Source organism: Myotis davidii, unplaced genomic scaffold, assembly GCF_000327345.1.
Source record: "Myotis davidii unplaced genomic scaffold, ASM32734v1 scaffold666, whole genome shotgun sequence".
NCBI classification, from domain to species: Eukaryota; Metazoa; Chordata; class Mammalia; order Chiroptera; family Vespertilionidae; genus Myotis; species Myotis davidii.
The window spans coordinates 473,514-498,752 of record NW_006296629.1 but is presented as its reverse complement, the minus strand read 5'-3'; the positions used below and the strand labels follow the sequence as shown (position 1 = coordinate 498,752).

Here is a 25,239-nt window from a genome sequence, read left to right as displayed (position 1 = left end):
TGTGAGCTCAATCCCCAGTAGGGGGCTGTACAGGAGACAGCCAATCAATGATTCTCTCCCATCATTGATGTTTCCATCTCTCCTTCTCCCATCCTCTCTGAAATCAATAAAAATAACAAAAAATGTATAATTACATGTATTTGTCATTATAGTATCATACAGAATAGTTTCACTGCCCTAAAAATCCTCTATGCTCTGCCTATTCCTTCCTTCCTACCTTCTTACCCCTGATGTCACAGATCTTTTTACTGTCTCTGTGATTTTGTCATTGTCCAGAATGTTGTATAGTTGGAAACATACAGTATGCAGCCTTTTCAGATCCGCTTTTATTTAAATTTCCTCCATGTGTTTTCATGGCTTGATAGCTCATTTCTTTATTATTATTTTCACTAAATTTAGTTGAGTGACATTGGTTGATAATTCATTTCTTTTTAGCACCAAATAATGTTCCATTGTCTGAATGTACCACAATTTATCCATTCACTTTCTGAAGGACAATTTGGTTGCTTCCAACTTTTGGCAATTATGAATGAAACTGCTGTAAACGTAACTGTTGGTTGGTTCGTTAGGCATCATCCCATGCACCGAAAGGTTGCCAGTTTGATTCCCAGTCAGGGGACATGCCTGGGTTGTGGGCTCAGTCCCTGGTGGGGGTTGTGCAGGAGGCAGCCAATCCATGTTTCCCTGTCACATTGATGTTTCTCTCCCTCTCCTTTCCTCTCTCTCTAAAAATCAATTACAAAAATCTTGAAAAAAAATTAGCTGTTATGTTTTCTCAGAGCGCTGAATTTAAAGTTGGTAGTCTCTCAAATCTCAGCTGATATGAGGGGAAATGGGAGAAAGGAGATTATTATGGGAGTGTGCATACACTTCCTATTTCTGGCGTGTTATTGGGGAGATAGGCAGACAAGCACGAGGAAGAGATTTTTTTTGGTGCAGGATCAGGGGGGGAAGATGCTTAAGTTTGTCCATTCTCAGACAGAATATTTTAGCACCATCTTCTTCTTATAGAGCTTCTATTAAGGAGAATATAGAGCTGATTCGACTTAAGAAGCTCTTACATGAGAGGAATACCACGCTGGTAGCGACAAAAGCACAATTAATAGAAGTTCAAAAGGTGAGTTGCCATCATCAGCTGTGCTTTTGGGGGGAAAACAATTATTAGTTGAGTATTATTGTCTCCATTTTATACATCAAGGACCACAATTGAGAGAAATTAAGTTATTTGTCTAAGGTCACACAACTTACAGGTGATATTCAAATCCAAGCCTTGCAACTCAGAGTCCATTTACTTCCCATTATCTCTCTATTAGGAAGAAGGCAGAAGCCCTGCCTGATAAGTTGGGATTAAATGGGGTTAATTTGTGTCAGGGTTAAGGTACCAGCCAAGAGTTATACGCAGATTGTAGGTCGGTTAGGACGTCAAGATCAGAAGAGAAGAAGAACAGCTTTTACTGAGTGCTCTCTATGTGCTGGATGCTGTACTAGGTACTTACAGACATGATCTCATTTAAGCCTGACAACACCCTCCGGGTAAGTACATTTAATGGGTGAAGGAAGGGGCCTCAAAGAAGTTAACTAACTTGCTCAAGTCTTGCAAATAGTAAGGGGCAGAGCAGGCTTTGAGTGCAGTTTATCTGCCAGAAAGGCTTATGCTCTTTTCTCATTATCACACAATAGAAACTTCTATCTGAATGGTGGAAGTAGAGCATTGAGGGTCTAAGTGATAAATTGGCACCATTCTTCTTCTTCTTTTTTAAAAATCCTCATCTGAGGTAATTTTTTCCATTGATTTTTAAAAAAATATATTTTTATTGATTTCATAGGGGAAGAGAGAGGGAGAAAGAGATAGAAACATCAATGATGACAGAGAAGCAATGATTGGCTGCCTCCTGCATGCCCCACACTGGGGATCAAGCCAGCAACCTAGGTATGTGCTTGTTGGCTGGAATCAAACCTGGGACCCTTCAGTCCGCAGGCTGACACTGTATCCACTGAGCCAAACCAGCTAGGGCTTCTCCATTGATTTTTAGAGGAAATGGAAGGGAGAGGGAGAGACAGAAACACCAGTGTGAGAAAGACACATTGATTGGTTGCCTCTGGCATGTCCCCAGCCAGGGCCAATCCTGCAACCAAGGTATATTCCCTTGACCAGAATCAAACCTGGGACTCTTCAGTCTCTATCCACTGAGCCAAACCAGGTAGGGTGGCACCATTCTTTTTTGAATAAATATTTATTGAGTATCAGGAACTGTGCTAAGCACTGGGATACGAAGATTAAAAGATAAGTAAGATACCTCTTGCCTTCAAGAAGCTTAGAGTGCAGGATCTGAAAAGGATTTATAAGGGAGTATATTCATGAGTCAAATAGTGGGATACTAAAGGTTGATAACATAATCAATTCCCCTCGCCCCAGAGAAATCACTTTATCTTTTTATAATGTCTGAAATATTTTTGAAATACATTTTAATAAAGAATACATTTGAGCCGAAACCGGTTTGGCTCAGTGGACAGAGCGTCGGCTTGCAGACTGAAAGGTCCCAGGTTCGATTCCGGTCAAGGGCATGTACCTGGGTTGCCGGCACATCCCCAGTGGGAGATGTGCAGGAGGCAGCTGATCGATGCTTCTCTCTCATCGATGTTTCTAACTTTCTATATCTCTCACTTCCTCTCTGTGAAAAATCAATGGAATATATTTTTTTTTAAAAGAATACATTTGAAAAACTCCTATAAACCACTTTTAATTGTTAATTCTGGATAATAGAATTATAGATGACTATTATTATAGTCTTTATACTCTTCTGAAATTTTCAACTTCTCAAAAATTACAAAATCACAAGGAAAGATCATTTGGCAGCAGCATGAATGACAGGTTGGCTGGTATGAAGATTGGAGGTAAAGAAATCGGGTAAAACCTGAGTGCAATAATCCAAGGAAGAAGAAATGAGGATCTCAACTGAGGCAGTGAGAGAGGCTTACTGAGAAAGGACTGTATTGGGGGAGGTCCAGGAAATAGAAGAATGGACTTTATCATCAATGGGGAGTGAGTGAGGGAAAAGGAGAAGTGAAAGGTGATGCCTGAGTCTCTAGCTTGGGTGAGTAGATGATGGTGGTGTCATTCACTTAGAGTGGCTACAATTAGGACTGCCCTTGATATGTCTGCTCTGATGGAGACAAAAAGCATCTTTACAAGGCCAACCTCCAAGCCCATGTTTAGTAGAGAACTATGCATATGCTTACATTCTTTTGATCTGGTTAATTTTTTAAAAACACATATTTTTAGAAAGAGAGGGAGAGGGGACGAGAGAGAGAGAGAAACATCAGTGTGAGAGGGAAACATCTATTGGCTGCCTCCTGCATACCCTCTACCAGAGATCGGGCCTGCAACCCAAGCATGTGCCCTAACCAGGAATCAAATTGCACTTTTGGTGTACTGGACGATGCCAACCAACTGAGCCACACCAGCAGGGCTGATTTGGTTAATTTTGGTAGCACTTAAAGGATGTGGAAATATGGAAAGGAAAATAATTTAAAATTGTGTAGGTAAATAGCTATACAGGTTCCCCCACTAACTGAATGTTTAGTGTTCTGATGAAGGCTTTTATAAGCTGAAGTGGCCTAAAGCAAAGAAGCATTACCATTAATTTATATAGAAAATTTGGGGGGAATTTCAAGACCCAAAAAAATAACCCACCAAATCAAACCAAATAATATTAACATCCCAGCTTGCATTAGTATATCCCCTGAAACCCAAAATGAATTGTGCTAGTACAAAGTATCTATATGTTGAATCTATACACTACTCATTGTTTTCTGGGATTTATGCCCTTCAAACAGATATTGGCACCTTGTACAAAAATAAAGTAAAATAAAATTAATTAATTTGAAAAAATAAAATTACACTAACATATAGTAAATGTAAGAATGACACGATAGCCCAGCTGGTGTGGCTCAGTGGGTTTCAGGGAATATACTAATGCAAGCATTGACCTATGAACCAGGAAGTCCTGGTTTGATTCGTGGTCGGGGTGCATGCCCAGGTTGCAGGCTCGGGATCCCCAGTGGGGGGCGTGCGGGAGGCAGCTGATCAATGATCCTCTCTCATCATTGATGTTTCTCTCTCTCCCTTCCCCTTCCCCTCTGAAATCAATAAAAGTATATTTACAAAAGAGAACAAACCCTGGCTGGTTTGGCTCAGTGGACAGAGTGTTGGCCTGGGGATTGAAGGGTCCCAGATTCGATTTCAGTCAAGGGTTCATGTCTGGGTGGTGGGCTCGGTCCCCAGTAGGGGCGTGCAGGAGGCAGCTGATCAATGATTCTCATCATTGATGTTGCAATCTCTCTCTCTCCCTCTTCCTTTCTCTCTAAAATCGATAAAAAAAGAGAGAGAGAGAGAGAGAGAGAACCATATCATCAATACACATCATACTTTGCACACCCATCAATCCACTCAAGCAGTAGACTTTCCATTTTATCTGTTACCGGGTGTTGACTAACAGAGACCATTTTGCTACTAGCAAAAGCAAGAGGAACTTCTGCAGCTTTCAAGATTCTTCCTCTCTGCCTGTAAATAGTATGCATGGTGGGTGCAGGCACGTTCATGTAAGCACAACATCTTCATTTTATTCATCACCATTGAAACAATTAAAGTGCACCCAGTGTTATGCTGTGTAACAACCTGACTCACCCTCTTAGGTTTTTCTGTTATCTTGCTAACAGACGCACAAAATAAATCGGGATACAGTACAGATGCTCACAGACACAGTTCAAGCTGCGGCAGCTTGAGGCTGAGATGCTGAGTGCAGTTCCGGGGAGGGAGCCTGGCCATGCCACGGCCACTGTGCTCTGAATAAAGGCTCATTGAAAGCAAATTCTGAGTGTTATTTTTGCATTTCACCTTTGCATGCAAGTCCGCTTTGAAATGCAAATCTGCTTTGCATTTCTATTGTTTAGTGAAAACAGGTCCTGATGTAGCTCTTTCACAAAAGCTAAGTGGCACAATGTGAACTTTCAAAAAGCAGGGGATACCTGTTCTGTGGGATTAGATTTTTAAAAAAATTGATCTATTCCTTCATTGCATTAAAGAAAAAAAGGAAGAAGGCCATTCTAAATGGAATGTCCTTACCTATGTCAGTGGCAGTGGTGGAGATAAGCTAAAATGGTGAACAATCATCCGCAATTTTTTATTTTCTTTTTTTAAAATATGTTTTTATTGTTGATAGTATTACAGATATTTCCCATTTTCTCCCCCTTTCTTCCCTCCCATCCACAATTTTTTTTTTTAAATATATTTTATTGATTTTTTACAGAGAGGAAGGGAGAGAGATAGAGTTGGAAACATCGACCCGCTGCCTGCCGCACACCTCCCACCGGGGATGTGCCCGCAACCCAGGTACATGCCCCTGACCGGAATCGAACCTGGGACCCCTCAGTCCGCAGGCCGACGCTCTATCCACTGAGCCAAACCGGTTTCGGCCCATCCACAATTTTTAAAAATGAAGGTTTACAATTTGGTTTTCTTTTTAAAAATATATACTTTATTGATTTCAGAGAGGAAGGAAGAGGGAGAGAGAGAGATAGAAACATCAAAGATGAGAGAGAATCATGGATCCGCTGCCTCCTGCATGCCCCACACTGGGAACCAAGCCCAAACCTGGGCATGTGCCCTGATCAGGAATCAAATGTGACCTCCTGGTTCATAGGTCGATGTTCAACCACTGAGCAACACCTGCCGGACTCTTTTTTGTTTTGTTTTGTGTTTTTTAGACTGTATTTTTTAAAAATATATTTTTATTGATTTCAGAGAGGAAGGGAGAGGGCAAGAGAGATAGAAACATCAATGATGAGAGAGACTCATCATGCCCCACACTAGGGATCGAGCCCGCAATCCAGGTTTATGCCCTGATGGGAATCGACCTATGAACCTCTTGCTTCATAGGTTGAAGCTCAACCACTGAGCCACACCTGGCTAGGCACAATTTGTTTTTCTTTAGCAATTTACCTTTTAGCCATGCTTTCATACACATATTCTAAAATAAATTTGCATTCTCTTAATCCCTTAGCAGTAAAATAAGATAGTCAGTAGCATGGATTCTGGAGTCTGAACAAGTGACTTAGCTCTCTGAACTTTTAAAGTTTAGGCAATCCTACCTACCTCTCAGATTTGCTGTAAGGATTAAATGAAATAATACATGTGGAACAATTATAATGATCACAATGTAATATATAATGAAGCACATAGAAACATCACACATAGTTACTGCACAACCAATAATACTTGTTATTAGTTTGGTTATTATTGTTTTTTTTTGTTTTTTTTATATATTTTATTGATTTTTTACAGAGAGGAAGGTAGAGAGATAGAGAGCCAGAAACATCGATGAGAGAGAAACATCGATCAGCTGCCTCCTGCACATCTCCCACTGGGGATGTGCCCGCAACCCAGGCACATGCCCTTGACCGGAATCGAACCTGGGACCCTTCATTCCGCCAAACCGGTTTCGGCTATTATTGTTTTTTCTTTTTCAAAAACTGGAAAGAGACCTTCTGAAGGATGTCTAGTTTCTAAAGATTTTTCTTGGATAATCCACCAAGTGCAATGCAAATGTGAATAAATGACCATTTAAAAAAAAATTATTAAATTTTTAAAAAATATATTTTATTGATTTTTTACAGAGAGGAAGGGAGAGGGATAGAGAGATAGAAACATCCAATTGGCTGCCTCCTGCACACTCCCTACTGGGGATGTGCCCGCAACCAAGGTACATGCCCTTGACCGGAATCAAACCTGGGACCCTTGAGTCCGCAGGCCGACACTCTATCCACTGTGCCAAACCGGTTAGGGCGAATTATTATTAAATTTTGTTAATCCTCACTCAAGTTTTTTCCACTGATTTTTAGAGTGGAAGGGAGGGAGGGAGAAAGAGACATTCATGTGAGAGAAACACATTTATTGGTTGCCTCCTGACCTACCGGGGTGGAATCAAACCTGCAACCCAGGTACATGCCCTTGACCCAGAGTCGAGCCTGTGACCCTTCGGTGCATGGGCTGATGCTCTAATCATTGAGACACACCATCCAGGGCGCTTCATTTTTTTTTTAAATGTTGTGGTCTATTATATTCATATACAATCTGGCAAACTAGCACAGGGGAATAGTATTAGCAATTAGTAACCAGGTACTCAAATGAGTTGATGTATGGGGATTTTTAATAATGATTTAAAAAATAAATATTTAGCCCTAACCGGTTTGGCTCAGTGGATAGATCGTTGACCTGCGGACTACTCTCCGGTCAAGGGCATGTACCTTGGTTGTGCTGGCCAGGCCGCTCTATCCACTGAGCCAAACCGGTTTCGACAATATATATTTTTTAAAAAAAAAATTAAATAAATATTTAAACATTTGTGTTATAAACATCAAAATAAAAATCAAGTTGCTATATCAATAGAATAATACTTATTTTTTTCTTTCAGGCATATGAAACTCTGCTCCAGAAGGTACTTAATAAGGATTCCTTGAATCTCTGTTTCTGATCAATCAGAGTAATAAAACCCAGAGAATTCCGGATTCATCTTCAAGCAACGTGACACCAGAATTTAACCAACTAAATCAAAGTGATTGTGTCATATAATTTCTGTTAAGAAAAATGATACTACTGTTATCAGAAGCTACTTGTTGCACTGTTTCCACACAAAAAATTGAAATATGAGAGCTGAATTGAGAAATATTTAGAAGAGTATTTTTCAACCTATTGCTAGAGAGAATTATAGCATTGACTCATAAATTCCTAAGACTAGTCTTTTAGCATGTGTGAGATGGCAAGATATAACAACGTTGCAGATCTTCTCTGATGCTATTAAATATTTGGCCCTCTTCACTCCTGAGATTGGGGTGCAGATGAGCCTGGGGGAGTGTTCGTGCTTTTAACAGTCACTAAGGCAGAGTTCCTCAACAGAAGTGTCCACCAAAACATACACACTTAACTTCTAGAATTAACATGTCATTTTGCTGGGTGCAAAGGGAGAAGTGTATCATCATAAAAAGCATTCAAATAGCTTAGAAAGTAAAGGCAGCTGTGAAAGGTGGTGCTTCACGTAGAGCCAGGGTTTAATTTGAACCTTGGGAAAATCAAGGCTCCAATTATGAATTACAGCTTATCAGAGTGGGAAATCCTCACTAACAGGGAAACAACACTTCCTGGGAAGTGCTAAGGTGAAAAACAAGGCCACGTTAGAGTGCAAATATAACACTCTGTTAATCAAAGCCATTCTTTGTGACACCCACTAGGGAGTGACAGAAAGGCTGGTATCACTGGTGAGTGATACAACCATTCCCAGAGCACCTTCTGTTTTGCCCCAGAACCAGGGGATCCTGAGTGCAACCCATGATGCCCTCCTCAGCCAAGTGAATGAGCTGAGGGCAGAGCTGAAGGAGGAGAGCAAGAAGGCTGTGAGCCTGAAGAGCCAACTGGAAGATGCATCCATTCTGCAGATAACATTGAAGGAGGTAAATAATAATCAAAAGATACCACTAATTGTAAGTTATGTTTCAATTTCAAAGATGTTAGAAAGTATATCTTAGCAACACTATGGGTATTTCACTTTTTCAAATGAGAAACATGAGGCTCTAAGTCAGTGGTTCTCAACCTTCCTAGTGCCACGACCCTTTAATACGGTTCCCCACGTTGTGGTGACCCCCAACCATAAAATTATTTTTGTTGCTACTTCATAACTGTAATTTTGCTACTGTTATGAATTGTAATGTAAATATCTGATATGCAGGATGTATTTTCATTGTTACGAATTGAACATAATTAAAGCATAGTGATTAATCACAAAAACAATATGTAATAATACATGTGTTTTCTAATGGTCTTAGGCAACCCCTGTGGAAGGGTCGTTTGACCCCCAAAGAGGTCGTGACCCACAGTTTGAGAACCGCTGCTCTAAGTGGTTAAATAATTTGCTCAAGATTATAATATTAGGGGAATACTGGGATTTATACTTATGATGTCTGTTCTCCAAAGTCTTTGCTCTTTTATAGTATTCTGCTGTTTCCCTAACAGTAGAAACTCAGATACCGTGATAATTTACTTCAGAAATCTTCATTAATTCCAAGAAAAGTTTCTATCCTATTTTTTTTTAAATATATTTTATTGATTTTTTACAGAGAGGAAGGGAGAGAGATAGAAACATCAATGAGAGAGAGACATCGATCAGCTGCCTCCTGCACATCTCCTACAGGGGATGTGTCTGCAACCCAGGTACATGCCCTTGACCGGAATCGAACCTGGGACCTTTCAGTCCACAGGCCGACACTCTATCCACTGAGCCAAACCGGTTTCAGCACTATCCTATTTTTAATTGGTTCAAGTCTTTCTAGTTGAGTGTCTCCTCAGAGACATTGGAGGTGAATGTAGAAAACCTCCCACCCACGCCCCACCCTGCAACAGAAAAGGGAAATCTTGTGCAAGGCAATATATTTTAAAATTTTATCTCAGTCACTCTACTGTCATTCTTAGTTTCAGGAAAGAGTTGACGATTTGGAAAAAGAACGAAAATTGCTGAATGACAACTATAACAAACTCTTAGAAAAGTGAGTACCACGTTTGGGTCCCAGTGCATTGTTTGCTATAAAAGATGATTATAGAAAAGTGCCTTCCCAATTGTAAAAATAATACATAGTTGACAAGGATATGGGGAAACTGGTACTCAATACTGTGAGTGAGAATGTAGATCAGCACAGTCTTTTTGGAAGGGAACTTGATACTATCTACCAAAATGTTAAACCTCTGTATATCTTTTGTGCCAGCAATTCCATTTTTTAATAAAAATAAAACAAATCTTATTATATGTATATGCAAAGATATTATATAATAAGAATGTTAATTACTGCATTTTTTTTTAGTTTTATTGATTTCAGAAAGGAAGGGAGAGGGAGAGAATCATTGATAGGCTGCCTCCTGCATAACGCCTACTGGTGATCAAGCTTGCAACCAGGGTATGTGCCCTGACTGGGAATCTAACCTTGACCTCCTAGTTAGATTCTGAGCAACACCAGAATCCAACCACTGAGCAACACCAGCCAGGCTGCATTGTTAATAATAGCAAAAAATACTTGAAACCATCCAAATTTTCTTTGATAGGGATTGACTAAATAAATCATTTTGCATTCCCACAATAAAATATGGTGAAGGTGGGAAAGGGGATGCAGGGGGCGAGCAGAGATTAACCAAAGAATTTATATGCATATATGCATAACCCACGGACACAGACAATAATGTTGTGAAGGTCTGGGGGTAGGGGGGCAGGAGCAGGGTGGATGGAGTCAATGGGGGGGGAAAAGGAGACATCAGTAATACTTTCAACAATAAAAATAAATTTTTAAAAATCTGATGAAGCTATTAAAAATGATGTGGCTTTAGCCAGTTTGGCTCAGTGGGTAGAGTGTCAGCCTGCAGACTGAAGGATCCCGGGTTCGATTCCAGTCAAAGGGCACATATCTCGGTTGCAGGCTCGATCCCCAGCCCTGGTCAGGACTCGTGTGGGAGGCAACCAATCAGTGTGTCTCTCACACATCGATGTTTCTCTCTGTCTCTCCCCTCCCTTCCACTCTTTCTAAAAATCAATGGAAAAATATCCTCGAATGAAGATTACCATAACAAACAAACAAACAAAAATGCTTAGTCATATTTGCCTGTTATTAAAAGAAAAATCTAGTTGCAAAAGAATATATTAACTCTGACCCAAAAGGATTGGAGTAGGGCAAAGAGGCACCTTCATTTTTATTCTACACACTTCCACATCATTTTACTTTTTCACAGCACACATACATTCATGCATTTCCTTTTTGGAATTAAAAATGCCTGGAATTAATAAAAATTAAATGTGCCTTCTGATTCAGTTAAAGAATACATTGGGGAAGTTGTATGGGGATATCCTAGGAACAACTGATGCTTTTCACCTCAGTGAAATGAGGTAGTGTGGGGATTACCACGTTGAAGCCTCTCTGTTACAAATACTACTATTGGCCTCTTCCCCTCATCATGCAGAACATTATCTTCTTGGACCGTCATCGAATGTATGGTCAGGAAGTGCCAAGAACTCTTAATATTAGCCTAAGCCAGTTGTTTTTAGACCACATTTATTGAAGTGATAAATAGGAAAAAAAGACATAAGCAGAAATAACAGTTTGTCAATATCACTCCACTTGTGTAAACAACTAAGGACTGGCCATGTGTGTTTACATTCAAAATAGGTCTGCCCTGCCCTGGCCGGAGTGGCTCAGTGGTAGAGTGTCAGCCCAAGAACCTAAGGATCTCGGGTTCGCTTCCTGGTCAAGGGCACCTACCTGAGTGGCAGGTTTGTTCCCTGGCTCCTGTTGGAGAGCTTGTGTGAGGCAGCCAATCAAGGTGTCTCTTTCACATTGATGTTTCTCTCTCTTACCTCTCTCTCCCCCTCCCCCTTCCCTTCCACTCTCATTAAAAATCAATGGTAAAAATATCATTGGATGAGGAGTAACAAAACAAACAAACAAACAAACCCAAACTTGGTCTGCCCTGACAGCTACATACAATGGTGTTTGTAGAGTATAGTCACTGAGAAGTTGAAACTATTAGTTCCTGCCTTTCAGTGTAGTAATTTTTTAAATATTTTGATTTCAGAGAGGAAGGGAGAGGGAAATAGAGATAGAAATATCAATGATGAGAGAGAATCATTGATTGGCTGCCTCCTGCACACACGCCATGAGGGATGGAGCTCTGACCAGGAATTGAACCGTGACCTCCTGGTTTATAGGTAGATATTCAACCACTGAGCCACACTGGCTGGGCTCAGTGTAGTAATTTATATTCTAGTTCAAAGGCAAGTATTCTCTAAACTAGCCACTGGTGATGGTAGATAGAGGAATAGAACGAGGAAAAGAGGAATATTTTGTTCCTCATTTTAATCCAGCAGGCCTGAGAATGTCCTGGTACACAGTTTCCTGACTAAAGAAAGCCGTCATGCTGGAGGAGTTCCTTTGGAAATAGATGTGACCTGGGTGGTTTGCCCAGTGGGCTATTTGGGGCCTAAACAGAAGTGATGCTAAAGAACTCCATAGGACCCAAAGTTCCAAGGCAGTTGGTAACTGACAGTTACAGATAAAGCAGGGGCAGAAAAAACATGTAGGGCAGTGAATGATGAACTAGGCCCAGGAGATGCTGAAACTGTGTAATAAAGACATTTTGTCAAACACCTTTGAGTATCCATCTGACAAATCCCCCCTCCCTCCTTACTTCTTCTCGGGTTCAGCATGCTGGACAGCAGTAATCCTCCCCACTGGAGCCAGGAGCTTGGAGGAGAACAGCTACAGCACAAAGTCTCTCAGTTGCAGCATCAGCTGGATGCTGAGCTGGAGGAGAAGAGAGAAGTCTTACTTCAGCTGTCCAGAGTGACAGGTAGGTTGGGTCTTGAAGAGCTGTCTCAAATGAGGCATCCGCTGCGTCTGGTTGGGGAGAAAGGAACCTGGGTCAGCATTTCTCTAATCCCTCCGTTGTTCATAGTTGGCTAGAATAAGGACACTGGCAATGGGGATCAGCTTTACAATCCAGAAAGCACAACACCTACCTCACACTTCTACTTTTTTCTACATAATGACTTTCCATTTGAGAGGATGCCAATTCTTAATTTATTATGCATATATATATATACTTTTTAATATTTATTTCGGAGAAGGGAGAAGGAGGGAGAGAAACATCAATGATGAAAGCAGATAATCAATCAGCTTGCCTCCTGCACGCTCCCTACGGGGGATCAAGCCCAAAACCCTGGCATGTGTCATGACCAGGAATCAAACCGTGACTTTCTGGTTCATAGGTCGGCGCTCAACTACTGAGCAACACTGGCCAGGCTATTACGTTTTTAAACATTCACTTTATTCATTTATTAAATATATTTTTATTGATTTCAGAGAAGAAGATAGAAATAGAAACATCAATGGTGAGAGTGCATCATTGATCGGCTGCCTCTTGCATGCCCCCTACTGGGGATCGAGCCCACAATCTGGGCATGTGACCTTGACCAGAATTAAACCCAGGGCCCTTCAGTCCATAGGTCAACACTCTATCAACGGAGCCAAACTGACTAGGGTCACTTTATTTTTATTTTTATTTTTATTTTTTTTACTGATTTAATAAAGGTTTATTTTTCAAAATGTACAGCCGGTGAAATCTGTTGTTCATGCATCTTCTCCAGCAGCCGGGGCGTCCCCACCTTTGGTGTTTCTGGTGTAAATCACTTGAGCTCTGTGCTTTGAGACTAGTTTAATAAGTCCTTTACTAAGGAGCTCCTGAAGGGCTGTAGGGCCACTTTATTTATTGAAAGTATTGAAAATGAATTTCTCTGCCTTTTATTCTTTTTTTAAATACATTTTATTGATTTTTTACAGAGGGAGAGGGACTTTTATTCTTATTAATCATTTTAGAAGTGATTGGGGGGCTTATTTATTTTTTTAGCATTTGATACCTGAAATTGAGAAGCAAATTATTGATCTTAGTTACCACTACCATTTTCTCCTATCCTAACTCTTGGATCACAGTAGACAGTTACTCCAAAAATGTTTAGGGCTCACCACATTGAGAACAACACGTTCTGTGTTTCCTGGCTGAGGAGGCAATTGGCAGGCAGGGTAGTAGCCCAGCAGCCTGTCCTTTTGGCTGAGTTGTTAGAGTTGCATAGTTTATATAAACTGCAGCAGAGGCCACATGTCAAAATATTGGAGCCAAAAAATTAAAGCTGATTAATCCCCAAGACTCACATGAAAAAAAGTCTCTTGATCTATACTGGACTTCTCAAGCCCAGACTTCAACCTTGTTGTGTTAAGCAAGGGGTCCTCAAACTTTTTAAACAGGGGGTCAGTTCACTGTCCCTCAGACCGTTAGAGGGCCGGACTATAGTTTAAAAAAAAACTATGAACAAATTCCTATGCACACTGCACATACCTTATTTTGAAGTAAAAAAACAAAACGGGAACAAATACAATATTTGTATTTGCATGTGGCCCGTGGGCCGTAGTTTGAGGACCCCTGTGTTAAGCCACGGAGATAAAGCACATATTTGTTACTGCACTATACCGATACTAGTGTATACTGACTAATCACCAGACTATATCCTAAAAGTGAATTAAATATAAAGATTGAAAAAAAGACTCAAAGATTTTAAAATACTATCAAAAAGACCTTTGCCTCACTTTTTTTTTGCTAGTCTAGACCTTGATATTTAGTCTTATTAAACTTCGATTTCACCATACTCTAGTATATTCACATAAGAGAGTGAAAGAAAAGAAATGTGACACACACACACAAAAGGAAAAATTGAGGCGGTCATGGTTATATAAAGTAAAGCATAGATAATCAAATATTGTAATAATATGTATGGTGCCATTTGGGTACTAGAAATATGAGGGGGAGCCCTAGTTGGTTTGGCGCAGTGGATGGAGTGTCAGCCTGCGAACTGAAGGGTACCAGGTTCGATTCCAGTTAAGGGCACGTACCAGTGCAGTTTGATTCCCAGCTCTGGTCAGGGCGCATGCAGGAGGCAACCAATTAATGTGTCTCTCTCTCATTGATGTTTCTCTCTGTCTCTCCCCCTCCTTTTCACTATCTCTAAAAATCAATGGATCCCTGACTGGTCAGCAACACAGCAGTAAATATCAACATGAAGAAGATTATTATTGTAGATAACACAGGGAGAATAAAGGGTAAAATATTGAACTGTAGCAGTGTTTGACTATAATCTGTGCAGTGAGAAAGGCTGAAGTCATTTTCAAGGTCCATCATTTCTTCCTTCTTTTCAGCCAGGTCACTTCCTCTCTAAAGAATCAATAAAATATATTTTTAAAAAAATCAATGGAAAAATATCCTTGGATGAGGATTAAGAAATATCAGAGGGAACGCTTTGTAAAGTATACTAATATCTAACCAGTGTGCTAAACACCTGAAATTAATACAAAATAATACTGAATATAAACTGTAATTGAAAAAAATAAAAATAATTTTTAAAAAGAAAAATTATTTTTTTCAATTAGAGGCAGGAACCATAAAAGGATAAAGCTAGGAGCATATGTTGACTTTGTAGTAGGTATGATGCACAAGGGAAGTCTTGCAAAGACCTTAGCAGTGGTTCTCAACCAGTGGGTCACGACCCCTTTGGCGGTCGAACGACCCTTTCACAGGGTCGCCTAAGACCATCCTGCATATCAGATATTTACATTATGATTCATAGCAGTAGCAGCATTACAGTTATGAAGTAGCAACAAAAATAATTTTGTGGTTGGGGGTTACAACATGAGGAACTGTATTTAAAGGGTCAGAAGGTTGAGAACCACTGCCGTAGGTAATCTAATCTAACCCCCTGTTTAATGCATGATAATAGAATGATCACATTGATCACCTTCCTTCCCTAAACACACATACCCACAAATGCCCAAATGCCCACCCTCCCTCCAGATTAGGGTGAGTGTGGAGCGGGTGCCACAGAGAGTCAACAGATGGAAGTCTAAATGGAGTTGGGGGAGCTGTTGGCATACTGGTTTGGATGGTGCTGTCAAAAAAGTTTTGAACTGTGCCAGGCCGGTCGAGTGGCTCTGTTTTTGTTTGTTGTTCTACCTTCCACTCTACAGTTCTGCAGGTGGCTTTTTGTTTTGTCTTTGGAGTCCAAAGATCAACTCAGTTTACTGGGTCAATAAGCTGGAACTCCTTTGTAGAAATAAAAGAGAATTGCTTTCCTCAGGGCAAATTTATAAAATGAATTAAACATTAGTGGGAAATTTGACTTATACTTGGTCCAGCTTTAACCATGGTTACTGATAACTACAGAGTTTCAACTTTCCGGATTACTTTTTCCCCAGCTCAAAACGAGGATCTGAAGCTTGAAGTCACCAACCTGCTTGAGAAACATAAGCAGGAAGTAGAGATCCTCCAAAATAAAGACACAATTTCCCAATCTACTGACAGGCCAGCTGAGCCAGCCACTCCCCCGCCTCTGTTCCTTGAGGCCACTCAGATAGAGGTATGTGCATCTTTAACCCAGCAAGCTCCCTCTGTAGAAAAGATGAAAGGATTACAACACTAATCCATACTTTTTTTTCTTTCTACCCTTTACAGTTAAAAAAAACTTAACATCTTTTTCAGATGAGGGCTTGAAAGGATCTGCTGAAGAGCAAGCAGCCAGTAGAGGCTGCATAACCTCCTCACTGCGACTGCGCATGAGGAGCTAGGAGAGAGAGCACTTGTGAGCTTGCACCAGAACTCTCTTACATGTTGGAGTAGATTCTGCTGCTGGAATTTTATTGTTACCAACAACTGCTTTATGGAGAATAGTTTCTACCGGACCTGTCATATTTATACTCCCTTCTACCTATGCTTTTCCCTCTACAGCTCTGTGAACCAAAAAAACAAGAAGAAAAGAAACTGTCCCAGTTGTTAAGTGAGTTGCAAATATCATATGCAGAGACCACACTGGAACTAGAAAAGACCAGAGACATGCTTATTCTGCAGCGCAAGATCAACGTGTGTTATCAGGTGCAAGAAAAGAGGGTACAGGAAGGGGAGAGAGAAATAGGCACATGGGAACCACTTACAAGACTGGGAATGAAGCAAGGCCCGAGTTTCCAGGGCTGATGCAAGGCGACATGAGGTCCTGTGCAAACACAGAAAGTGCTGTCCTTTGAAAAACTTGAGAACTCACGCATGCCCACTGGCGACAGAAGCCAGTGAAGGGGAAATGGCGGGTGTGAACCTGCTGAATTTAAATTTTGCCAGTCCCAGGAAAACATTGCCCCAGGGCACTAATAGCACTACTGGTCCTGGAGGGGTCTGTGAGGAATCCAGATTTTTTTCCTAGTGGCTGAATTGGCCCTGCTAAGGAGATAGCGGAGTGTCTTTTACCCAGCAAGTACCTGCTTTTATCTGGGCTCTTTAGTTCTGGGCCACTGAGGTAGAAAATTTCAGACATTATTTTGTTTCAGGAGGAACTGGATGCAATGATGACAAAAGCCGATAATGAGAATCAAGATCACAATGAAAAAATGGAGAGGCTGAATAGACTCCTAGACCTCAAGAACAATCGTATCAAGCAGCTGGAAGGTATTTTAAGAAGCCATGGCCTCCCACCATCCGGCAAGTCTTAGTATTTTGTTCTCCTCTCCTTGGGATCCATCACACAGCTACGGTCTGTGTCCTTGGCGTATGACTTATCCCTCTTGTTCTCTATCCTACCATCTCTGTTTTATTTTTTTTAAATATATTTTATTGATTTTTTACAGACAGGAAGGGAGAGAGATAGTCAGAAACATCGATGAGAGAGAAACATTGATCAGCCGCCTCCTGCACATCCCCAACTGGGAATGTGCCCGCAACCCAGGTACATGCCCTTGACCGGAATCGAACCCGGGACCCCTCAGTCTGCAGGCCGACGCTCTATCCACTGAGCCAAACTGGTTTCGGCCCATCTCTGTTTTAATACATGGCCAGCAGCTTCTTTTGCTTCATCACGTCAGCATCTTCCTCTGTTTTCTCTGGAGAGTTTCAACAGGGCCCAGCAATTGCTGGATCTATTTTGAGAATAGAGCAGATCACCGTTGGCCCTCAGGGTGGTGTAAACACTCCCTCTCTTAAGATTGTTGCCTCAAGCCAGGCCTACATAGCAGTTTGTGTGAGATAATAGAATTTCATCACTCATTTCTCATCATCCTTTTATGTGATTTCTCTCTCAACGTCTCTAAATTCTTTGTTGTAGTTTGAGGAGGTAGGCATAACAGGACATGTGGCTGGACACGTAAGCAAATTTCATGATGTGGTACTTCCTATATTTAGTACAATCACTACTGGTCAGGACCTGGTTTCAGCCATTCCTGTCAAGAAAATTGGCTTTGTTATTATAGCCAGTGGTGAGAGACCTGACTTACACTAAGCGAAATTCATCAAAGACTGATATTTAAGCCAGCATGCTCATTTGTTATATCTGTGATAGCGGCTGCCACGAGTGTATTTGAAACCACTGTTCAGGACAGCCCTCTCTCTGGAAGCAGAATCAGTAAGCAGGTTACTTAGTGAGCATGGAGCTAGAGTAGAGGGCGGTGGCCCATTCTGGGGCATGACTTATCCAAAGCAGGGTGAGTCTGTTAAAAGGTCACTGCCATATAACAAAGGAAACCCCTCCTTGGGCTGAAATTCTCCTGTCTTCCAGTTTCATGGTCTTTCTCCTGGAACAGTGCAGGATAAACACCCTTATCTACTTCTAAGGATTTATTTATTTAATTTTTTTAACAGATTCACTTATTTTAACTTAATAGGTCTGTCATTACTGGTAAGGCTAATGAGTTTTTCCTATGTTTACCAGTTATATGTATTATTTCTTTTAAGAATTGCCTGTTTCTGTTCTTTATCCATTTGAACTGTGCCAGTCAGGCAAGCGGCTCTGTATTTTATTGATTTGTAGAATTTCTTCATATGCTAAGATTGTTAACTCTGTGTCATGAAATGCAAAATTTTAGATTTATTTTCTTGAGTTATATTAATCTTATCAATTAAGAAACCCATGTCAATCTCTGTATTCCATTTATTTTGGGCAGGACGAAATTCTAATGTGTGCAAAATATTTTTATTCTACTACTTTAACTCTTTAAATAGGACCTTCACCATCAACACACTGAAGACTCAAATACTCTGGTTGGTTGAACATGGGAGGTAATGCACAGATTTGTTAGACTGTCTTACATATCTTTGCATTCCATTGTCAATATTTTCAACCTCTTTCCAATAGGTGTCCTCCTCCACTTTTTTACTTCATTACTCTTTAACTTAAAGTGGATTTGCTTTGCCTTCTTATGATGAAATCAAATTCTTAACAGAATGAAGATTCTTGGCACTGATCTGGCTGGACAAGGGGAATCATTTATTAGAAGGGGCCCAAGGTAACATGATAGACTAGAGGCTCGATGCACAAAGATTCGTGCAATAATGGGCCTTCCTTTGCTCTGGCCCAGAGCCACCTTTCCACCTTCCCACGCTGCCCAGAGGCCCAGAGTGGCTAGGGCAGTGCAGAATGCCTGCCCGCAGTCACTAAGTGCCTGTGCATGCAAATTAATCTGCCAGTTTTTAATGGGTTAATTTCTACTCACTCCTGATTGGCTGGTGAACATTATGAAGGTATGGTCAATTTGCATCTTTCTCTTTTATCAGTGTAGATACTATGACTGTAACTTACTATTTTTTCCATGGTAATATCCCAAAATTTTGGAAATATTCACATTTTCTGTTTCTAGCGCTTCTCTGATGGAATTACCAATTTGCTGTAAGCCAAAATGTCATTTGTAGAATAAATTGTGCCTCCAGTGTTTTCCTGAGCTTAGTGTTTACTTTCCCATTACTCATTTTGAACCTTACTTCTAAAGGGATAGAAGTTGGATTGTTTAGCCACCAGAATTCAAAGCTCCATTCTGCTGCTTTTCCTTTTGAATCACATGGTTTCTTGAAATAATCACAACTTGGACTTCCACCATGGTTTCTAGTCTCCTTTTGTCCACCTTCCTTTATTCTAAGAAAGAGCTCCCTACCCTTTCATGGATAGGCAGTTTTCTTTCCCCTCTAGAACAGCTCAAAGATGTGGCTTATGGTACCCGACAGATGTCATTATATCTGGAAACACTGCCAGCCCATAGAGATGAGGATAAAGTGAACATTTCTCTGTTGCATCTAAGTGAGAATCTGTTTGAACTGCACATTCACCAGGCCTTCCTGACATCTGCTGTTCTGGCTCAGGCTGAAGACACTCAACCTACCACTTTCTGCACCTATTCCTTCTATGATTTTGAAACCCACTGTACCCCACTAGCTGTGGGGCCACAGCCGCTTTATGACTTCACCTCCCAGTATGTGGTAGAGACAGATTCCCTTTTCTTGCACTACCTTCAAGGGGCTTCAGCCCAGCTTGAGCTTCACCAGGCTCTTGCCAGTGAGCACCACACCCTCGCAGCCGGATGGATTTGCTTTGACAGGGTGCTGGAGACTGTGGAGAGAGTCCATGGCTCTGCCACACTTACTGGTAAGTGCTGTCAGCTTCCCACAGCTCCTGGGTCCAGTGCAGAATTTCCCAACATCTATAGTTGCTCCTCTGCTGCTCTCCCATTTCCTTTCCCTTTATTCTTGATCCCCGCCACACCATCTGTATCCTCCATGCCTTTCATACTTTCTGCTGCCCAGGAGCCGGTGGAGAAGACTTTGGGGCGCTAGAATACTGGATGAGGCTGCACTTCCCCATAAGATCCAGCCTACAGGCATGCAATAAGCGAAAAAAAGCTCAGGCCTACCTGTCAGCCTGGAGGGCCCAGGAGGATGAGGTGAGAAAAAGGATGTGCCCATGCATCTCAAAGGAGCCTCATCCCAGTGGCTCATGATATCAGCTCATCCTCCCATTGAATGTGAATGGAAGGGAAAAACTGTCACACCACAAGCAGTTCAGATTCTTTCCTTGGCCAAGCCTGAGTTTGAAATGAAACCATGCCCTTGGAGCTAGTTACCTCTCCCTGCTGTGAACAAAATAGCTTTTCTGTTCCATTCTCTCAGACAAGGCCTGAGTGCCAGCTTCTCCCTCTGATAGCCATCTGCCGGAGTCAGTGTGCAGGCAGGTGAAAGTTATTAGGTTTCTTTGTGACCCAGTTCGCTAGGTCAGAGCTCTTGCTCATTAAGGGTGCTGGGCTTCACCTACAACAACTCTCCTAGGTTGCCCTTTCTCTCCATCCAAGATCAGCATCTCTCCAGTCCAGATCAGAGACGTGGAAGCATCAGAATGAGCTGCAGGTGGAAATCACCAGATGCTGTGGCCTCCAGAGTCGACGGCTGGGAACCCAACCCAGTCCATATGCCATGTACCGTTTTTTCACCTTTCCTGACCACGACACGGCCATCATTCCAGCCAGTAACAATCCCTGCTTTAGAGACCAGGCTCAATTCCCAGTGCTTGTGACTTCTGACCTGGATCAATATCTGAGACGGGAGGCCCTGTCTATATACGTTTTTGATGATGAAGACGCAGAATCTGGCTCCTACCTTGGCAAAGTCCAAGTGCCCTTGCTGCCTCTTGCACAAAACAAATCCATTAAAGGTGGGAGTTCAAGGTTACTGCACTGTTACGGTCTTTGCCCAGTGTTATCTTCCAGTCCTAATTCTACTTTTCTTTGATTACTTGCTTGGAACAGTCTCTCTTAAAAACCTGCTGAAAGGGCTTTAGAATATTGTCAAAAGTGACAGTGCAGACTTAGAGTTTCACTGGTCAGTGGAAACATTGGCTTCTTCTGCTTCAGCAACTAAAGCAAGATTCCTAAGTGGGTAGACCCACCAACCTGAAGTCATGCCTTTATTTCTGAACAAACATTTTCCAATTCTGTAATGCTTCCCAGTATTTGTCTTTACTTAAGAACTATTGTTTCTTAGCACATGACTAGATATCTGATTATAAACTGTCCTTAACACTCCCTCATAATTCTCTTCCTTTAAATATTAGACACAAGTTAGCAAGGGTTCTATGCTATACTACAACTAAGGGAAATTTCTTGAAAATATCCTTTCCCACTCCCCCAAATGGAGCTTAACTTCATACTACCTTACTTTACTTTCATACTCAGGGTGGTGGGGTGCACCCAGGAAGGGTCAACTCTCTGGAAGGGTGAGGCAGGGATCCACACTCTCATTAATAAGTGTGATGGAGCCCTAACCAGTTTGGCTCAGTGGATAGAGCGTTGGCCTGTGGACTCAAGGGTCCCAGGTTCGATTCCGGTCAAGGGCATGTACCTTGGTTGCGGGCACATCCCCAGTAGGGAGTGTGTAGGAGGCAGCTGATCGATGTTTCTCTTTCATTGATGTTTCTAACTCTCTGTCCCTCTCCCTTCCTCTCTGTAAAAAACCAATAAAATATATTTTTTTAAAAGAAAATCTTGTGTATTTTAAATGAAAATGTGTAGAAAATGTTATTAATAAGATAGCATTAAAAAAAATTTTTTTAAAAGAAGTGAGATGGATGCAGGCAGTAAACCAACCATGTTTAACAAGCATCTGGATGTGCCAGGAAGTTTGTGAGGACTCTCCTCCCAATATCACAAGTGCTTTAAACAAACAAACAAAAAGGCTGACACTTCTGCTCACAAGCCATCCTTTGCCAAAGAGGAGATAAAATGCGAGTCATCTCTTAAATTAATCAGCATTACAGATCAGAAGTCTGGCCTTTGGGAAAAAGCTATTTTGCTTGAGTTTCCTTGGCTTTTGTTATTTTAGAAATAAGGACCACTTGAGTATAGAATAGATAATGGTTTCCTTGGTGTACTTAAGGCATAGCAAGCATTTGGTAATAGCAATGATAACGCGATCCTGTTTGTTGACTGAGTGACTGATGACAAGCAAGCTCTACCTATCCATACATCCTTTGCCTATCCCTTCTTGAAACCTGGGGATACCCACCTTTCCCTCCAAATATTTTAAGGGAGTATTATAAGTAAATATTCTTAATGGGAACATAAATATTCCAGACCATTCTATGTCACTTCTGAATATATTAGCATCATGATTATTTGATGAATGTTAATTGTAAACAATACGGTGAAATTTAAAAATGGAGGGAATAGACAAGGTGCTGATTAAGCTCACTTGCCTATTTCATTTGATCAGATCTTATTAATGCCTGTGTGTGTCTCAGGTGATTTTAACCTCACTGATCCTGCGAGAAAACCCAATGGATCTGTTCAGGTACGGCTGGATTGGAAGTCTTGCTATCTATCTCCCGAGAGCTTCCTGAAACCGGAAGCTCAGACTGATGAGAACGGCGCCAACCGCAGTTCAGAGATCTCATCTGATGAGGACAAGGCTTTCTTTCCTTCCCAGGTAGCAGGCCTCCACCAATCCTGTGGAGCATATGTGAAGAAAATGGTATTAAAATTGAAGGGGAAAAAAGTTCCTTCTGTGAATGTCATGCGTTCTGCAGACCTAGTCAGCACCCTTCATAATGCCGCGAGGCGTTTCATGGAGGCAAACGCTGGGTTTTATTGTGGGGAGAAGAAAGAGATGGCATCTCTCAGCTCTGTGACAGGAGAGACATGAAGTCTAATGCTAGCCTTCAAATTCCTTTCTTGAGAATCAAGGCTGTTAACTATCATCTTATAAGGCTGTTTCTGCTCCTTTTATTCCGGGCCAGGTGGTATCTGCTGAGATTCCCATCGCAGCTGACCAGCATGGAACTAAGAGAAAACCTCCTCATGTGGGAGAAAGAAAGGAAAGGGAACACCAGGTTGCAAGCTACTCAAGAAGAAAACATGGCAAAAGAACAGGTATCCAAGGAAAGAACAGAATGGAGTATCTTAGTCGTAACTTCTTAAGTGGAAATACACTACAGGTAAGGCCTTAGAAACCCGAAGAACTAACATGTGGGTTGTAGTATCCCCAAATATATTGTTCTCAGAGGAAAAAGCAGAAGCAGACACACAGGATAAGCAATAATCATGGCTTTTTGTGGCTACTATGTGTTTCCACAAACAAGTAGTTTAATAAACCTCTGGACTGTTCAAGTCAATGTAACAGATTATGTAATCGGCAATTTATGCTTAGAACTTTAGTACCACAGTTTTGACCAGTCCACTTCAACTATAATGAAAACAAATTAAAAGGTAAGTATTGCCCTGGCTGGTGTGGCTCACATGGTTGGGCGTCATGCTGTACATTGAAAGGTTACCAGTTTCAGTCCCAGTCAGGGCACAGGCCTGGGTTTTGGGCTCTATCCTTGATAGACGGCATGGATTGGTGTCACTCTCTCTGTTTCTCTATCTCCCTCCCTCTCCCTCTCTCTCTAAAAATAAATTTTAAAAAATGAACTAGTATTTATTGAACACCTACTGTGTGCTTGATACTGCCTTTTCTTTATAGGAAAGTGGATTAAAGTTACTATGTAACACCTAAAAATATGTTCATATAAGATTATAAGCCCTGAGCGGTTTGGCTCAGTGGATAGAGCGTCAGCCTGTGGACTGAAGGGTCCCAGGTTCGATTCCAGTCAAGGGCATGTACCTTGGTTCAGGCACATCCCCAGTAGGGGGTATGCAGGAGGCAGCTGATTGATGTTTCTAACTCTCTATCCCTCTCCCTTCCTCTCTGTAAAAAATCAATAAAATACATTTTTTAAAAAAGATTATAAATATGTGTGATATGATTATATATTACATTATTATGTTATAACTAGAGGCCCCTTGGCCTGGCCTGTAGGGATCGGGCCGAAACTGGCTCTCTGACATCCTCTGAGGGGTCCCGGATAGCAAGAGGGCACAGGCCAGGCCAAGGGACCCCACCAGTGTATAATCAGGGCAGGGGAGGGACCGCAGGAGGGCTCCAGGGTGTGTCCAGCCCATTTCGCCCAGTCCCAATTGGTCAGACCCCAGCAGCAAGCTAACCTACTGGTCAGAGCATCTGTCCCCTGGTGGTCAGTGTAAGTCATGGTGACTGGTCAAACAGTTGAATGGTTGGACACTTAGCATATTAGGGTTTTATTTTATAGGACAATTTGCATTGCATTAATTATATATTAATGTGATTATTAATTTTATTAAATAATTATAATTATACAATATCATTATATGTAATTTTATTTATTGTGTTTATTCTGTAGCAGGTGAACTACACTGAATGGAAATTCTCAGGGCTTAACATCTCCATAGATGATTATTTAAAGAATCAGAAAAAGGAAGAGGAAATGACATCATTCCCTTCAGCACTGATACAAAATGAAGCTCTCCATCCTGTAATTGGTATTGTCTTTTTAAAATCTGATTTTCCTATTTAATCATTGAATTCTTTGATCAAGACAGTTACTTCTTCATCTTCATTGCTAAAGTGTTTATGGGAATGTAGTACTGAAGACCTTAGGCTCAGTTTTATGTTACAGTGGGCTGTTTAGGCCAATCAAGGTTAGACTTCTCAAAGAAAGTAGATTTCTGTGTATTTAAAGCTAGCTATAGCCAGTTTAGTTACCTAGCAATTATAAGATGTTAATCACTCCAGGGTCTTATGAATTATGGTTACAAAGAAATAGAAGAAGGAGCATAATTGGCTCATTTGTGATGTTAATCCAAATTTTTTATTGTTGTTAATCCTCACCCAAGAATATTTTTTCCATTGCTTTTTTAGAGAGAGTGAAAGGAATGGAGGGATGGAGGGATGGTGGGAGG

The 25,239-nt window shown here is 41.2% G+C and overlaps 1 protein-coding gene across 1 annotated transcript in view; it reads left to right on the top strand.

Annotated features, from left to right (window-relative positions):
- Positions 1–25,239, top strand: part of RPGRIP1 (retinitis pigmentosa GTPase regulator interacting protein 1) — a 62,032-nt gene that overhangs the window by 14,084 nt on the left and 22,709 nt on the right. Inside the window, 14 exon segments of the mRNA XM_015569567.1 lie at positions 1,012–1,117; positions 7,473–7,496; positions 8,359–8,505; positions 9,521–9,594; positions 12,291–12,436; positions 15,886–16,046; positions 16,415–16,558; positions 17,005–17,155; positions 19,629–20,081; positions 20,240–20,376; positions 20,759–21,140; positions 22,725–22,909; positions 23,220–23,417; positions 24,681–24,819. Of these exon segments, the coding sequence (XP_015425053.1) occupies positions 1,012–1,117; positions 7,473–7,496; positions 8,359–8,505; positions 9,521–9,594; positions 12,291–12,436; positions 15,886–16,046; positions 16,415–16,558; positions 17,005–17,155; positions 19,629–20,081; positions 20,240–20,376; positions 20,759–21,140; positions 22,725–22,909; positions 23,220–23,417; positions 24,681–24,819 (2,447 nt within the window).